The sequence below is a fragment of the Paramormyrops kingsleyae genome, chromosome 7, assembly GCF_048594095.1.
Source record: "Paramormyrops kingsleyae isolate MSU_618 chromosome 7, PKINGS_0.4, whole genome shotgun sequence".
Taxonomy (NCBI): Eukaryota; Metazoa; Chordata; class Actinopteri; order Osteoglossiformes; family Mormyridae; genus Paramormyrops; species Paramormyrops kingsleyae.
The window spans coordinates 30,172,447-30,190,752 of NC_132803.1; the positions used below are offsets into that span (position 1 = coordinate 30,172,447).

General features: G+C 49.6%; 1 protein-coding gene across 5 annotated transcripts in view; it reads left to right on the plus strand.

Annotated features, from left to right (window-relative positions):
* Positions 1-18,306, plus strand: part of dnm1a (dynamin 1a) — a 57,264-nt gene that overhangs the window by 28,920 nt on the left and 10,038 nt on the right. For 3 of the 5 annotated variants that reach the window (XM_023811062.2, XM_023811059.2, XM_072714750.1), the window contains exons 11-15: positions 3,893-3,979; positions 4,088-4,158; positions 4,699-4,750; positions 5,242-5,253; positions 7,005-7,118. In XM_023811062.2, the coding sequence (XP_023666830.1) occupies positions 3,893-3,979; positions 4,088-4,158; positions 4,699-4,750; positions 5,242-5,253; positions 7,005-7,118 (336 nt within the window). Of the gene's footprint in view, positions 1-77; positions 217-3,892; positions 3,980-4,087; positions 4,159-4,698; positions 4,751-5,241; positions 5,254-7,004; positions 7,119-18,306 lie in introns of all 5 variants that reach the window. The other 2 variants (XM_023811060.2, XM_023811061.2) reach the window with 1 other exon arrangement.

Genomic DNA, 18,306 nt, shown 5'->3' on the forward strand with positions numbered 1-18,306 from the left:
TGCTCTGCCATTTCTTTCAATCCCCCACCCCCCCCCCCCATCCACCTTGGCCCTGTGCCCACCATCGCCCCCTACAGGACGGGACTCTTTACCCCTGACTTGGCTTTTGAGGCCATAGTAAAAAAACAGATTCTAAAGTTGAAGGAGCCCAGCCTGAAGTGTATAGATATGGTGGTGAGCGAGCTCACCTCCACCATCCGAAAGTGTAGCGAGAAGGTAACCAGGAGCGCAGCTGCTTCCTTTCCCTGCTTTACTCGCCCAGGCAGAGCTAGACCGATGGCTGGAATTAATCAAGAACACATCCATTAAGTGAAAACGAAACTCGATATGTTTGACTGCCATTCCTCCATCATACAGACCTGCTTACCAATTCAGGCTAAGAAACATGGGACATGAGGCAGAGGGCGCCCTGGAGGGAATGCCGGCCTGCTGCAGGCACATGTTCAAGCACTAGGGGCAGTAGAGACACCGGTTGGTGCAAGAAAAAACCTGGAGAAACGGAGAGAGATCACACACAGAGCTTAAAGCAGGATTCACACCCTGAACCCTGATGGTGTGGGGCATTAATGCAAACCACTGAACCATTGTAACAGCTGGACTGCTGGGTCTCCCCTAACACACTGAAAAGCATTTTCTTTTTTCCACTTTCATCTTATTATCTTCTTTTGACTTTCGCACCACAGTGCATTGTGGGATATTTGTTTTTGGACTGCCTATCCCTTTTGATGAAATGATTGTTTTTCATTCAGTCACAAATGGACCACAGTTTTCCAGAACACGTTAGCTCCTAAAATGATCTGCACCATTTTTTATTGACAATGTCACTAGTGCTTTTTGCTGGAAAATATGGATACAAGCTCAGCTAAGATGCCATAGTTGAATTCTGTTGTAATTCGGTTTCTCTGATGCACCATGAAAAAAACAGATGATGCTATGTAGGTCTAACTGATAAAAGCCTGGGTCTCATGTTTGCTGATCGACTTGTCTAGTCTTCAGCAGAGTGTGGCTTGGAATAGTCAGTCATCCATTCCCAGATGTTTAGATCATTGTGGATTCTGAATTCAGCATTCAAATGCGTGGCAGGATCCCCGGCCAATGGCGTTAGGCCGACTCCTTCATCACATGACCCCAGGCGGTTTGCCCCGTCTTACTTCCAGAACGTTCTAGATGTGGTTCCCGCTGGCATCCCTCCTGTCAGTGTTCCTCTCGCAAGGTTTTCATAGGGGCAGAGCAGAAAAAACAATGATTTCTTTTTTTAAAATGGCATCCATAGCTATCTGTTTCTGTAACTAAAAAAAAAACTGCAGGGGATTGTGGGAATTTTGCACACCCTTAAAGACATGAACATGTTTTTCAGCATTTTGAGGTGAAAAGCAAGAGAGAACAGAAATAAACTTACTAACCGCACCAGACATTTATAATCATCCAGCCTCTATCGGTCTATCCTTGCCACAGACTTTATTGCTATTATCATTTTTATTTTTTAATCTGTCATCAAATTTCAGTTCGTATTTTTTCTATATTCACTTGGAGAAATCTAAGCAGTTCATATTATCGCTGCAAGTGGAGCCATTACTATTTTTTTCATGCATGTGGGTAAAATCTCATTAAATTTTTTTAAACTCAATTATGCAAACGGTTCCAGCCACGTTTTTCTTTTTTCTTTTCTGTGTTCTGTCCACACCGGCCGTTTAGGTTTCCGTGTTGATTTTTTGTTTGTTCACTGTCACGTGGTTTGAACGTCAATATGTGCTGTTGGCGTCCGGAGCTCCTCCGCTGAGCGTAATCTGACTGAAGCAGCCGGGTACCCTCGATCCCGTCACTTTTTCAAAATGTACCCCATGAAGCCCATTTTCTTTTGTCCCACCTTCAGTGTCTCACTTCCACATCAACCAGGCAACTAAGAAAGGCAATTTGCCCTTCTGTGGATTTTGAACTTTTTTTTCTGGGTAAGGACGGCAGGACTAAGACTGTCGCGTGAAGATGATGACTTTTCCTTTAAATTACAAAGCCAAAGTAATAGTTCGTAACCGTTATCAGCTCTAGGAGTGGCTTGAAAGTAAAATTGCATATTATCTGCCAAATTTTATTACCCCTTCTGTCTCAAGGGGTGCAGATTAAAGACCTGAGTATCAGTCATAAGCGTCGTAAGTGGTGCACAATTATTATCACAAGCGCAGCAGAAAGAGGTCACATGACCTGCCGGGAACGAATGAGCAGTCTTGTTACATGACACATGCTTTGGCTTCAAGAATCAGATTGCAGGGAGGCCCTTAAAATCAAATGCAGCTTCTTCATAAAGATAGATAAGCAGAGCTGGTTGTACTGGTCCTCCTTTAAAACAACTAAGGTCATGATCCTAGCGGCCTCGGTGTTGGGTATGGGTCTGCTGAGGAATGGTTAGCAGATATTGGCATGAAACACTGGTACATGTAATGTTATACGGGTGGAGCTTTTATCTGAATCATCCCTCCTCAGCGATCGGAAGCAGGCCGTCATTAAACAAATCCCTGTGAGCATAACCATAAGCTTGGCCTTCATCCCTGTAATCACAGAACCGAAACAAAAAGCCTTTGTCCTCCGAGTTCATGCGAGAAAGCCGCTGTGCTGTTTTCAGTCGCCACGGAGAGAAACGCTTACAGTTTCAATCAAAAATCCACAGAAGGACATGTGGTCAGGAATTCTGAAGCCCTTAGTCCCTCAGACAACCTTTGTCCCTGTCCTCCGTTACTCTGTGAAGTCCCCCTCTACCCCCCCATAGCATCCCGTTCCCTAACCCCAACCCCAACCCCCAACTGTACCCAACCCCAACCCTAACCCTGACGTCCGACATCATGTCTGTCTGCTTGTCTGGCTGACTGACTCTCCAAGCTAACCCTGGCCACTCATGTTACTCCCGTTCGCTCACACCGTTACTGCTTGCTCCCGGAGCGTGCCGTCCTTCCCCTCTGTTGTCGTGTGGCTTCAGTTTTTCTTTTACAACATTTTCTTAGCCAGTAGCTGTGGTGCATCTTCGCTGACCAATTTCTCTTCTTGAGGGACAAACAGAAGGAAAACCTTTGGCTGTCCATGTTTTTCCACGTGGAGAATGTCCCCTTATGATAATCTTGCATGTAAAGCTGAAGCCTCCTAATACAGAACAAAAACAGTCACTAATTACAGTTACTAATTATACTAACCAGTCATTACTAGTTCTACTTCTTTAAAAAATTACTGAGATTCCGGAGGCAATCTGTCGTACCATATGCTTTTTGTTTATTTTTTATTTTTTGTTCAAAATTTCTAGTAATTGTGAAGAGATACACCACAGCTTTGAAATCCGCATGCTCCCCAGCATCTAAAGTCCCCCCCCCCCTCCACTGCTCTGCGTGCAAATGTGCCGTGCACTGGACCGATATTTGTTTTCTTGTGCATAGGGGGTGGTGGAGGGGGGAGGGGTCGTTTCACAAGGAATCGCCATCCAGGGAAATGGCCCCCTGCTGGCCATACAGTACGGTGATATTGCTGTCTTTGCTCTAGTTGGCCTGTCGCCTATTTTAAAAGGTTGGAGAGCTGCCCTGACATCACTTATGATGTCACTCTCCCTTGGCTTTTTATTGGGCAAGCTTTTTAATTTGGGATCATGGTCAGCTCGGTGCAAAATCTGAATGCTCTTTGACCATAGTGTTTGATAATAATAATAATAATAATAATAATAATAACTGTTCTGTATTATTAATCCTTTGCAACCTTCCCCCACCCTCTCCACCACCTCAGTCTGATATGACACACATGCTGTCTGTGTTTAGTATTTGTCGGTGTTTCGTATATCTATGAATTAGTGTGTGTGTGGTGCTTGTGACTGTGACCCACCCCAGCTTCTGCTCTCTGCCCTCCCGCTCGCCCCGAAAAGCTGGCCCAGTACCCCATGCTGAGGGAGGAGATGGAGAGGATTGTAACGCAGCACATCCGGGACCGCGAGAGCCGCACCAAGGAGCAGGTGAGGCCTGTGGCTGATGGCTACCGCGCAGGGTTCCACACCTGTAATGTTACTATGAGGCTATGTGCCTGCGGGGAAGTGGCAGTGATTTGATGTGGCCATTGCTAGGTGATGCTGTTGATTGATATTGAGCTGGCCTACATGAACACAAACCATGAGGACTTCATTGGATTTGCCAAGTAAGTAGCCCCGCCTTCGGTAACACAAGCACCGCCCTTTCACTCATATCAAGCTTAAGTGTGAAGGTAGCGAACATGGATAATTAATCGAAAGCGACTTTGATTTAGGAGAAGATATTCTGCTTCATTGTGTTTCTGCTTGGCTATCTCTGGATACATTTAAATGCCTGTTTTTCTCATCCACAAATTTGAAACATATTTAAACTGTTTTGCTTTTGATATATAACCCCGGTAATGTGATGTTTCTTTAAAAACAGGCCTATTTCTTTGTAGCCTCACCATAAAAGTAGAATGCAAATGTCCCTGATAGCCGGTAAGATGGCTTCTGCCCAGTGGCTGTAAATATCTTTAAAATGACGTGTGAGCTGTTCTATCATCGGTATGGAGGCTTGTAGAGAAGCACCAGAATCGTCTGTGCAGCAGGCAAACCTGGGGCTGAGTAGGGTGTGTGTGTGGGGGGGGGGGTTCTTGTACCGCGGATCAGGTGGGGGCCTCTTTGTGGAGGAACGATGGGGGTTACTGTTTGGGGTCTCTCTGCAGCGCCCAGCAGAGGAGCAGCCAGATGAGCAAGAAGAAGGCAGCCGGGAATCAGGTGTGTGTTTCCATGGAGACCGTCAGGCCGGGGCTGAACGAGAGCCCGATTGAAACAGTCACCAAATCACCAAAACAACAGGCATTAATCAGTTATTTTACACAGCTAAAATGATTAAAATATATAATAAAGCCACCCTTTGCACTTTAGATGTAATTCATCCACACTGTCTACTAATATTATTCACATTCACTTAATTAATTTGATGAATTGTTCTAATTAATGAATGATTAAAATGATTCATTAAGACGTCATTCGGGACAGGAGATGCTATCGTCTGGGATCCCTCTCAGTGCAGCCATTCTCTTTCACCGTCAGCGTAAACACTTCCATGCGCTAATTTGTGTTTAACGCGTCCAGGTTCTGCGTGGCCTGGTCCTGGCAAACCGGTACAGCGGTTTGGATTTCCACGCGGCCTGCTTATGAACCTGACTCTGTCTTTTTTTTTTGTATTTTTTTCTCTCCCCATCGCCATGGTAATTAAACCTCAGGATGAGATCATGGTGAGTGGACCAAATTCCTCTGTGTTCGTGTTTGTGCAGGCTCGCGCACGTGTGTAAGCGTGTGTGTTTGTGCGTGAGACAGGTCTCGTTAGTATGGACGTCCTGTGACTTTTCAGCCGACTTCACCGCCCCTGTGCTGGAAAGGATCCTGTCAGAGATTATGCCCCTGCGACAGACCATAATAAATTAAATGACTAATAAGTCATTCAATAGCACTGTGGACATTTATCTTCATACAGGTGGGGGCTTACGGGTATGTTTACAGTTAGATATGTATAAATATACAATCTTTATGTGAGGGTAATATGTTTGTGCTCTGGTAATTTTCTGTTTTTCGGATATATTTAAGCACATGTATGGTGGAAATTTTGAATTTCAAATTCAAAATGACCATCATTTCGTACTTTAATAAACACATTCAGAAAAGAGAAACAACTAAAGGTCAACTACTTCCAAGCCAACCCCATAGTATAATATCGATGTGCAGATGACCGATTTAAAGGCTCGCACTGTTTTGTTAGCCCCCCCGTGAATGTTTCTCCTCACACAGGGGAATCGTCCCTTGTCCGGCTTCTTGCCAGGACTCGGTAAAGGCAACAAAAACCGTATGCCACGAGCTAACAACAGCCCTAAAAGTAATGATTTATAAGCTTGGAGGCAATCCTGAATCCATCTGTTTTCCCAATTTTCTGTCTCGTTTGGGAGCTCCATCTGCGGCAGTTTTGCCCCCCCCCCCCCCCTCACGGGACGAAGGCTCTTCTGACCCCTACGGTCATCGATTCCCAGATGCAGACCGCTTCACTCGCGTAAAAAAAAAAAAATTATTTCATTTTCGACACGGCGAGGGCCCTGAGTGATTGCCCATCAGACACGCATGAAAATATCTCGCCGATTCTATGTCTGTCCGAATAGTCTCAAAATCATCACTAGAAGGAGTAACACTGAACAGAAGTTCAATACAGTTGAAGTAACTTACTTTACTTTCTTGACTGCTGTGCCACAGTAGGAAACAGTAGATAGTATTTGTCTTTTGCTTTTATAATGGGAGGTTTTCGACCACACCTTCTAATCTAGCCAAGAATAATTTTTATTACTTTTTAATTTCCAGTCTGTGTGGGGGAGTTGGGAGGGGCTTTCCCTAACAAGGATGCCCAACAGCGTCAGGGGGTGCTGAGCCTTGCCAGCCATATATCTGCCTGCTGTTGCTTTTTCTCACCAGCTGGGCTTCTCTCCGTGGTTCACACTGTTCAGTGATGTCTCACAACACAAGACCCGTTCATGGCTGTAATGCTCTGTTTTAGGAGGAGTGCGGATCAGTTCCTTTGACATGTGCAGACATAATGAATGGAAACTATTTCTGCAGACTGGCAGAGAGAGAAACTTTACCAACAGCATCTTTGTCTAAGCCAGTACCAATTTGTTGTGTGCATATTTTTGTCATCCACTAGGGGCACCTGTGAGTCATATTCGGCACACAAATATAACGAAATATTGTTTCAATATGTGGAGTGTGTAGCGTACTTCAGCGCTGAGCTGGTGTCTGGGCCTCACGGTGTCCCAGTGGTACAGGCCTGGTAAATTTTAATAGACCTGGGCTCATTTGCTCCAGATCTAACATCACGCTGTTTGGCGTCCGTAACTTAGCAACCTCAACCTTGCCAGGTCAACGCTTTCTCACCAGAGTTAAAGATGGAGCTGTTGCCATCGGCTTTGGCCTGATGGCCTGTGTCCCCTCCCTCTGTCCCTACCAGGTGATCCGGAAGGGCTGGCTAACCATCAACAACATTGGCATCATGAAAGGAGGGTCCAAGGAGTACTGGTTCGTCCTGACTGCCGAGTCTCTCTCCTGGTACAAAGATGACGAGGTGAGCATCTTCAGCAATCACTGCAGCTACAGCATGGTACTCAAATCCACATTTTAAGAGCTTATAGATATGCAGTTGTCTATTCCAATAGGTTGGTATACTGGTGCAGTGGCAAACATAATTGGCTCATACCAGGCACTACATGTGTGGAGTTTGCATGCTCTCCCTTTGTCATCATCGGGATTCATCTGGGTCCTTCAGTTTCCCCCGACAGTTTGAAAACATGCCAGATTGTCCATAGGTGTGAATGTGTGTGTGAATGGTTCGTATGCCCTGTATAGAACGAGTGGGTATAGATGGATGCATTTGAAGGGCATAATTCCTGACTTTGGAATTGCATATACAGTATTCACCGTTACTTCTAAGGGCTAGGGACAATTTACCTAGACTGCACAGGACATATCATGCTGGTTACCAGTATGCCCAACCGATTGGCTTTGGTTAGTGGTTTTAAGGACTCATCAGTGCCTGAATGCGCGTCACGGTTATGCAATTCATTTCAATGGAGTGTCTCTGGTGTCTGGTATTACTTTACTGTTCCTCTGTAAAGCTTCTGAAATTAAGGATACCCCCCCCCCCCCCCCACACACACACCTTCTGTGCTGTTCAGACATTTTCGACAAGTTTGGTTTGTCTTCATGTCTGCCAGCCTTTATTATTGCCTCGGAAGACTTCGGTAAATGATTTTCACATCCTGAAACCCTTGAGTTTCCACAGCATGACCCGAACCCCCCCCCCCCCCCCCCCCGAACATTTCCACATTTGCGGTGTTGTGAGAATTCCAGAATCTTCTATTGATACGTTTGGGTCGGCATCCAGTTACTGTCTCATTTTACCCATTTACCTCTACTTTGGGGTGGGGGGGGCAGATGGATGAAGAATGTATGAGGACCTCGTTGAGTGCTGTAGGACACAGGGAAATTTGGGGGGGGAGGGGGGGTTGGGATGTGCGTGCCCCCACCTTCCACATATGTGCTCGCTTGGAATCCTGGGCTGCTTCTTATAAAAGACTGTGAGCTGGCTGGGGGGTTGTGGTGGCAGGGTGAGGGGTGCCCCTTCCTTGTGGACAGGGGGCGCCATAATGAACACCACGTGGAGGGGAAGGGTGGGGGGCTCTTTCATCTCCTGGGGAACAAAAGTCTGGGTTTAAGCCCCCCACCTCTCCCTTCACCCCACCTCGTCCCCCACCTAAATGACTAACACACTCTGACGGCAGGAACTGCCATTGGAAACCCCCCCCCCCCCCCCCCCCCAATCTCTGTTACACACACACAGTCACCGACCTGTGCTAATATCTTTGTGGGAACCATCCATTCATTTCTGTGGGCAAAACGCTAATCCCAACATGGCGACCCTAACCCCAACCCAGGCCTAACCGTAACCATAAGTAACTAAAGAAAATACAAAAAGACTTTTGGCATTTTTAGTTTTTAAATTACAGTCACAGATTTTTATAAAGCTGAATTTCTCCTTGTGGGGACCGAAAACATGGTCCCCACAACATCAAAATAATAGGTTTTTATAAAATTGTGGGGACATTTAGTCCCCACACTGTAATGTAATCTGACCCCCCCCCCCCCCACACACACACACACACACTCCCCAATGCTTCCAGCCTCTGCATGTATTTATTTAAGCTCCAAATCAGGGTTGTGGTTCCCCAGAGAGCGGGGGCCCCAAAACCAACACTGCCAGTTAGCCCACTGTTGTCACGCAGGGGAGGCGGATCGCTTCCACAGCTTTTGTCCGAGGTGGCGGGTTCTGCCGTTCCTCGAATCTCGCTTCAGATCCCGGGTTTTCTCCGGTGTTCCCACCGTTCTTTGATCGGATTCTGCGTGTGAAGCATGCAGCACATTTACGCATCTAGAAAACTGGATCATCAGCGTGACTAAAGCTCGGTTCTCTGGGCGCTCGGGGTCCAAATCCCCCTCTTTCGGAAACCCGTGGCACATCCCGGGTCACCACCGCGCCACTGTGTGCCAGTGGGTGTGGCCAGCCAACGCATACCACAGACAAGGCGAGTGCTGCTTTGTGGCAGAACCTTCCGGAATATCACCGTGGCAGGGCCTCTCCTGCTCGTTCGCACCACACACACACACACACACACACACACACACACACACACACACACACACAATCCAATACACGCAGTCAACGCTCAAACATCACCTCAATCAGACTCATCCAAACACACCCTCAAATGTAGACCCAATGACACCACACACTCACAATGAAACAAAAACACACACACACACACGGGGGTATAGGAACTGGGAGAATGGGGAGAGACATATACCCCCCCCGCCCCAGTATTTGGCTTCATTTGTCCCATTGCATTTAAATGACAGGGTTGTGTATCCCCCCCCCCCCCCTCCCAATATCAAACTCTCTCCTATACCCTTGGTCACACACACAAGCCCAGTGAGACATGCAGAATCAGACCATGCAGTTACACACACACACACACATGGTGCGAGGACTCCGCTTGCCTCACAGAAGCATAACCGAAGCAATTACACAGGCTAGCGTTCCCATAAAGGCTGAGACTCTCTCTGCCGAGTTGGGGGGGGGGGGATGTGTGGACGTCTGGGGATGTGTTGATAACCCTGACCTTGCGGCTCGTTAGCCACTCTGGGAGGGCTGGTGTTCAGGGGTGGACCCGACTCAACACTGTGCTCCCCACAAATAATAACAACTTTTAGTTAGCTGAGCTGAGGCAGAAGGGTGGCCTGGCTGAGGGGGGAGGCGGCTGGGGGGGTCCTGTTTTTCATTAGCAGATATGTCAGGTCTGTGAGTCGGCAGCTGTGTTCTCCCCAGAGTCTCATAAAGAGGGTGAAACAGACAGTGGCCCAGTCCTGTGGGGTTTGCCCCCCAGCCCTGCTGCCCTTCTGACCAACCGCACTCTCCTCCTGGGCAAGTAGACACGGGGCTCGCACACACACACACACACACACACACACACTGCCCTGTTGGTCTCCTGCGACACAGACCAGCTTTCCCCATCTGTATTCCTTTTGAATGCCCCTGGGGGCCTCCCTCCTGCTCCCCCTTCCCCAGGATTAAAGGTTATGGTTATTCCTTTGAGCCCCTTTCGCCTGGCCTGTCTCAGTGCCCACACCGGGGCATGTCGCTGGCTTGGCGTTGGATGCAGATGCGTGGGCTGAGAAGGGCTTATCTGCTTTAGTGCTACGACAGCAGCAATAATGTCAGAATATTGTAAGAGGGACACCTCAGTGCACGCCGGTGCCGCCAGAGGGGGGTGCTGATACATGCCTGTTAATGCTTAGAGGGGCTCAGATGTGCGGGGACCCCTTTAATGTCTGTAAGAACAGAGGATAAGGAACGGAGTATGAATATGAATGTGGATTGGATGAGGGGGTTGGATGAGGGGGGCAAATAATGCTGGGGGGGGGGGGGCTTGAGCGTGCAGCCTGTCACACCCACGTACTCACTATAAATGGGTGTGCATATAAACATATAAATCAGATCACCTGTAGCCAGTGGTCATCATAAGGCATCTGCATCCTGGTGTCTATCAATGGGCACCTGAATGAACCGGGGATGTGAGGGCATGGGGGTGGCCTTTCAGCTGCGTGAGTAATTAAGTGTGCATGCATGTGTTTGTGGACCCATGCGTGTAGGTGCGTGCCTTTGCATATGCAGTGATGTGCGTGCACACGCATGTTCCCGTGTGCGTTCTCTAAGCTCTGCCAAACTAACGCCTGTGGTTTCTGGTGTTCCGGCGGGGAGACACTCGCCGGCCCGCCACTCTTATTGTGTGAATATTTTCTCACGTGTGGAAACATCGGCATATAACATTTCTCAGACACTCCCTCCCCCACCCCCCCGGTTTAAAATGACTCTCTACTCAACATCAGCGTGTGTGTGTGCGTGATGTGGGGGGGAGATGAAGGATCGCAGCCTTTGATTGACACGTGGCCACAACAAATCAGCAGTAAAAGAACAGAACACAGGGTTGAGAGAAGCTGGACCCGGGTTCGAAGGCCAGGGGGAGCCATCGGGGGAGTTAAATCTCTCTGAGGGTTCTGCTGGCAGATGGTTCGGGTTGTGATGCACTGGATTGGGTTTTGGGCTAATGTCACACAGCAGCACAGATGATGGTCCATAGGACACAGCAGACAGCCAAAACCCCACATGGCACCGTCTCTCAGAACACAGATGGACCCCAACCCCTTACCTACTTGGTCCGAATCCCATAGTTGTGTCTCTACTGATGACTGGATTCAGATTCCTAGATTCTGAAAAAACTCCTTTGAGACTTTTTTTGTTTTGTTTATTTTCAGCTTTATTTCAAGTTCAACAATGAGACAGACACATTATACAGACCTTAGTTGAGTGTAACCCAAACAGGTTACATTAACCAGTGTGATCTAGGTTAACGTTTCTAACATGAACAACTCCTATTGGAAAGACATTTTAAACTGTTGAAATATGACACGACCACCACCCCCCTCCGCCCGCCAAAAAAAAACATACCTCTGGTTAATTGAATAAACAGGCCCTGGAAACTCTTTCATGCACTGATTTCACATGGGGGGGCTTTCTTCACTGGAGTATGTGTTACAGAGCCTGTACGGGCCGTGTCCAGTTCTGGGTGGCGTTTCGCCGTTGCCGGTTTAAGCCGGTTCGCTGGTCTTCGGCACAGGGTTTGGCCCAGTTGGTTCTGCGTCTGGTTTCCCCACACAGCCTAACCAATGTGCAGACTACTGTACAACCTCTACTTCCTGAACAGGTAGTCTGAACACTGGGCAGGCGGGACGGGTTGGTTAGCAGCATGGTGGATTGGTAGGAGGTCTGACGGGCCCAGGCAAGAAACCCAGGCTGGTACAGGTGCCCCGGACGCGCACAATCCTCTCCCGTCACCGGTGAACCAGTCCTGCGTGTTATGAAGCCATTCACCAACAAGCTCCTCCCTCCAAACCTCCCCCCCACCCCACACACAGACCACCCCCCCCCCCCCCCCGCCACCTCACCACTGTGTGACATCTGCTTCTGTTCAAAGCTCACAGGAATGAGCTCCAGAGCCGGCAAAACACATCCCAGCCACGGCTGGCTTTGGCGGCAGGCGGGGGTGGTGGGGGTGGGGGGGGCGGGCGGGCAGCTCAAACCCGCAGTCGCCTCGGCTTCCAGAGGATAATGATATGCCCCCGGGAAGCTGGCCGCTGGAACAAAGAGCCTCGGAGGAGGATAGGAGGAACAAAAGACAGACAATGGGCAGAGGAGTGCTGACTGCTGTCCCCGGCCCCCAATAACCCCCTCCTCCATAAATGACATTTCAGACTCACTCAGAACATTCCAGTCTATATCCCAAACCCACCACTCTGGAGTAAAAAAAAATGCTCGGATGCAGATAATTATACCAGCATTGGAAGGCATCTGTACCACAATAACAACGAAAATTTCATAAAAATGGCCGTAAGAAGCCCTGAAGCAGTTTGGGTTAGACTCTCCCATCACGACGGAGATCAGTCACACACTGCGGAGTCCGGCGCAGAGACACGTACACACACCACGGACTGGCCAGAAACTGAAGTTAAATGGGGGGGGGGGTCTCCCTGCCTCGTGCTGGATGGGACAGCCGGTCTACATCTCGCTGGTTGTCGTTGCCCCCGGTGACAGTCTGGGAGATACCAAACAGACACTCTGGGAGGGATGGACCACCTGAGCTCCTGCTTCTCCACTGACCGTCCCGCTTCTTGTACCCCCTCTGGGTGGGTGGCATTAATGACCCCCACCGTAGCATCATGGGGAGGATATGTGCCCGGGGTTCCCCATGCTACAGCTCACCTTCATGGGATGCCTTCATGGAGTGGAAGGGGGGCGCCGGCTAGTCTCCTCCCTGGACCCCCCGTCTTGTGGGTCTCCTGGTCCCCTCTCACACGTCCGGATGCCTGTGAAAGCTGGAGGTAGACTGGCTGGGGCCCGGGGGTGGAGGGCAGGTTTGATGGCAAGAGGCAGGAGAGGGGAATACCAGCCAATTGGGGATGATCACAGGGGGTGCAAGAATGAAGCAGTCTTGTCGCCCCCCCCCCCCCCCCCACCACCTTCACCCCAGGATTACCATACCTCAAAATCAGGTGAGGGATCTCCAGGATGGGTTTCGGAGTAGGTAAGCGCGTCCTTTCAGAGAGGCAGACGTGGGTTGGCCGCCGGCTGGATGCGGCGGAAAGTACCGGAGGAGCAGCATGCAGCCCACAGCGGAGCTGGGACTTGCCGGATTGACGTGGCAGAGTTCCGCTAACTAACTTTGCTCTGTCAGAGAGGGAAAGAGAGAGGGAGAGAGAGGAGGTGGAGTCTTTTTTTCCTTCTTCCATCTGGGTTTTTGCTCCCCCCCCCCCCCCCAAAGCGTGCTTTCAGGGAGGCAGCAGGAAGTGGAAGGTCAGAGGTCAACAGGAAGTGTGATGTATTTGTTTCTGAATGTGTGTGTGTGTGAGTGCATGTGTGTGTTGGATGGGGGGGAGGTCGCTGACAGGCTGCAGGGTGTTTGTAGGGCTTGGAAGTGTGTGTGTGGGAGTTGGGGTCGAGGGTGGGGGGGTGGGGGTGAGCTGAGTTAAGAAGCTCCGTGACTTTTTGTAGCCAGCGGAGGAATGTCGGTGCTCGCTGGCATGGAGGCTGGGCTGTAGTAACACCAGATGTGCGGCCCTGTGGCTCCCACTTTCACTCCTGTGTTTTCCCTCCGAAAAACCGATTTCCTTTCCTTGACTGAGAGGGGCCCGAATAAAAGCTCCTTTATCCTGCCTGATGAGCCCCGAGCACAAAGGGGAAGGGGGGGGGATTTTCTGGCAGTCCTGGAAAATCAGAACCAGGAGAACAAGGCAGACGTTGTGAGAGATGGGAGACGGCAACGATCGTCTGGATCAATAAATAATCAACCTGATGCCCTTGGATTAAAGATGGCGTGTAACCGGCTCTGTGTCTGTCTGCTGGGCAAATTGGATTGGCAGTAAGAGTCATATCAGTGGCAGGAAAAGGAAAAAATTTATGGTCAAGGATTAAAGATGGAGAGGTAGAGGGGGTCAGGTTTTAACGGGGTCTGCTGCTGCTACCACTGGACCACCATCAGGTTCACGTACACAGACCAAGGTCTGTACAAGTCTCGAGGCCAACAATGTAGCATGCATCCTGTGCCTGTGTATTAGCACTGCGTGTTAGCATGCTAAGCAGGAAGCTAACGCTAACATGAAGCAGGGGCACAAAGAATGGCATTCCCACACAGCGTGTTAGCATGTTAAGTGGGACACTAATGCTAACCTAAAGCACGATGGCATTCTAAGCAGGAAGCTAACGCTAGCCACCCAAGGACGGCTGCAGAGATGGAATCAGCGATGGGGCCCTGTTCCAAACCGGACCTGGTAATGAAGCCTGAACCTGCTGTGCTTCTTCCGGAACCAGAAAGCCAGGGAGCCGGGCATGTCGAGATGCAGAGAGAGAGGGCGAGACTGAGATAGAAGGAACATGGGCTGCTCTTGGTGGAGCCTGCAGTTGGGGTATTGGGGGGGGGGGGTGACACTTCCAGTGTGACACCTCAGCCATGCTGACCCTGATCCCCACAGCAGCTTTACCACACGATTCCTTTTTTTAACTTCTGCGGTTTCGTCATCGCATCATTTTTCTACGATTCCCTCTTTTCCATTGTTTTGAATGGATAATTGTCACTTTCTTTGAACACGTTTCTAAGCTCTTCAGACACGGTATTTGCAGCCAGAATAATATGGGACCTTTTACCAGCATTTTCATTTTTTCAACGTTAAGACATAATTATGTCAGTAGGTCCCACTGAAACCCCACCTGCACCAACGTGGCCCCAAAGCCGGGACCAACATGGCTGTTTTAGGGGCAGCACTGTAAGTGCTAAACACTGCAGCTGTTCTGGTTCTCCCAGCGTGACAGCTTTGGTCAGACCAGGTTCCAAACCCACATCCTGAGAACCTGTGCATTCTCCCAGCAGGGGGTGGGATTAGCTCGCCATGCTAAAGGCAGAGAGGGGTGATGTGGTGATGTCACTGCTATGGCAGTAAGGTCTCTGAGCTTCGCATTGCTGGACATGCCATCCCAGCTGCAGCAAACAGAGGGGGGCGCCGGCATGCACATGCCACACAGATGGAGGCTGGGGGGACGGGTGGAGTCTGGCCCCCCCAGCAAGTCCCCCGTCAACGAGGCAAAAAAATAAAAGCAGCATTTTTGATTTCTTGAGTCCCTGGCTTCTGCGCCAGTAGGCAGACAATGAGCAGAGGCACGTGGGCCGTCCTGGGTGATCACATGATCTGAGTCTATGGCTGGAATTAGCCAATAGTGGCTCGGCAGGAGGGACGCCTAAAGCTGGTCTTCATTCAGCTAATTATGTTTATATATAAATCACCTTTGATCTCTTCTGGTGGATTTCATCCATCCATCCATCCATTTCCCATACCACTTATCCATTACAGCATTACTGTTAGCTTGGAGCCTATCCCAGGAAAATAGGGCATGAAGAATTCAGGTCCAGAGAGTAAAAGTCCAGACCAAGATATTGTTTCAACCAACCAGTTGAGTATAAAGAGTCACAGTTACAAAATACTCAACTGGTTGATTGAACCAGAATCTTGGTCTGGAGTTTTGCTCTCTGGACCTGAACCACCCATCTCTGAGGGTGATACAGAGAGGATTTGTCTCATGTTGTGTACTGTGACACGATAACCCCCATAAAGCAATTATAATGATTCCCTATTAACAAATATAGTTTGTCTTTGCTTTGAATACCCAGCTGCGATAGTGAGTAAACCTGCAAAAATGTTGTTGAGAGGACATAGGTATGTGGAGCCTGTTCTGAAGTCGCAAGCAGCCAGCTTGATGGGGGTCACGTGACCTCGGAGACTCGGGAGGCATTCTGGGGCACACGCCTGCTCCGTTCCTAACCTCCGCCGGTTGCTCGAGCAGACTGCTATTTCGAGGTGTCTGGGAATGTGTACAGGCTTTTATGGCTGGAACAGGATGGTCAGCTGCGGGGTGCGGTTTGTAAATGTCCACCCCCCCGCAGTCCTCTGCTGTTGGTCTTTCCCATGAGAGTGACTCTTTAGCAGTGCGCTGGGTTCTCCACAAACCCAGAACCTCACTGTTGGTGGGAGCCATGAACCCGGTTCTGTCTGGGCTTTGGGTCTGTGGTTCTGACACTCCCCAGTCAGTATGTGATCCCCTGCAGCAGGATAGGACAGAGCGTTCTGAGAAGGTCACATCTGAAGCAGAAGCAGAAGCCATCTTCAGCAGCTGCATGTGTGCTGCATTATATTGCCAACATTATTTTGTTTTTAATTATTCACTTTCCTTTAAACTCCCTATTTCAGTTCCTGCATCATATTCTTGCTTGTCTATTTTTTTGCCTCTTTCACGACGTCACTTGTCAAACATTTTCAGATGCAGCTTGTACCGTGGATGTAATCGTTTTACTCGTGGTGCACATTTGCTGGCTTCTGGAAGACGGCCCGGTGCTGTGGCCACAAACGGCCGCTGTCATCCTGACGTCCAGCTCAACACAGTCACTTAATCACTTAATAGCTTAATCACCACAATACCAAGGGCTGGTCTTTCATATGACCGTACAGAGGTGGTGTAAATGTTTCTCATCCAAATAACTGTCAGCCCTTCTGCCTTTCTCCCAGAAGGCACTGAGGATTTCTGAAGGAAAGATGTATATTTAAGTATTTGCTGCCTATGGAATTCATGAGAATGAACTCAGTGCTTTACAATCAGGGTAGAAACCCAGCTAATATCAAACGTTGCCTGGAACATTCTTTAGAGTTGTCATTTGGCCCTACAGCACGCCTTAAACAGGACCTTTAAAAAAACAAAGAAAATGTTTTTTTTTAAATTTATTCAGAAATGTATCGGCTAGCTTATATGTGTTCCTGAAATAAGCATCCTGGCACTGTACGGCTACTGTGAAGATGTTTCTTCATTTTGCGGAGAGTCACACACAGCTTCCGTCAGACAGATTAAGGCAGCGCTCTTCTAATGCCTCACAGACGCAGGGAGTGTCCCGGCGGCATAAATGGGGCACTCCCAAAACTCAGGCGGGAAGAACCGGCCCGGGTTTATGCGGAGGTAACGTCTCGGGGGGGGGGGGGTCGCGCTAACCAGGAAGTGCTTGGCGGGGTGAAGCCAACTCCAGCAAAACGGCCCACGCTCAACGGATTTACGGGCGACTCGAGAGGAGAAAGAGAAAGTCATAGAAATATGAGCTCTCTTAAGAATAATGAGGAGAGCCAGAACGTGCAGTGGGGGAGCAGGTCCTGAAATGGCTGTTGGCCCTGAGCCTGAGGCAGGGTCTTTGTGGTGATGACGGGCCAGGGGCAGCATTATGGCTCCCAGATGTGGACCCGTGCCGCGGCCACCTTTGAAGCGGCCTCCATGCGCCAGCGCCTGTCAATCCTCCGCAATAGATGCTCTAGGGCCGTCGGCTCTTAAAGGGACGGCGCACCTCTTAAAGGGACGGCGCACCTCTTAAAGGGAGGCCCCTCCCCCACCTTCGCCGTTCCGAGCCCCTGGCGGCTTTTATTTAAGGATGTTATCAGCGCGTATCGCCGAGCTGGTGTCTGCTCCTACAACCCAGACAGAGCAGGACACAGGACTTTGTTTATTCTTCAGATCATCGCTTCCTCTGGCTTCCCCGGCCCTATCAGCCATAACAAAAACAAAAGAGCGGATGGTAACCTATCTTGGGGGGAGTTGGGGGGGCTTGCAGATGCTTTTTTTCCCTTTAACAAGGGCACCAATGTCATTTACCTTATCGGACGAGACCTGAAAGCTGATTGGTTGAGTGGGATCGCCGGACAGCGCACATTCTGTTGTTTGACAGTTAAAAAAAAAAAATGAGTAACCCTGGTGTAACCCTGGGCTCGCAGCCCATTTGGCTGTCGAGGGGGGTTCCAGCGTCCCGCCTGAACACCTGTGAGGTCAGGGGTCAGGCTGGCTCTCGCACATGGGGGTGGGGACAGCTAGGGCTGGAGGTGTAATGACCTCCCCCTCCCAGTCTAAAGGGAGTGCTTGACTAGCTTCTCTCGTAGACAGCATGGGATTCTCCTGACATGCTGTCTACTGCCCCCCCCCCCCCCCAGTCTGGGCACCCTGGCTGCTCTGACCCAAGCAGCTGGGTGGTCTCCCCCCCTGGCCCAGACCTCCCTGCCTGTGAAGT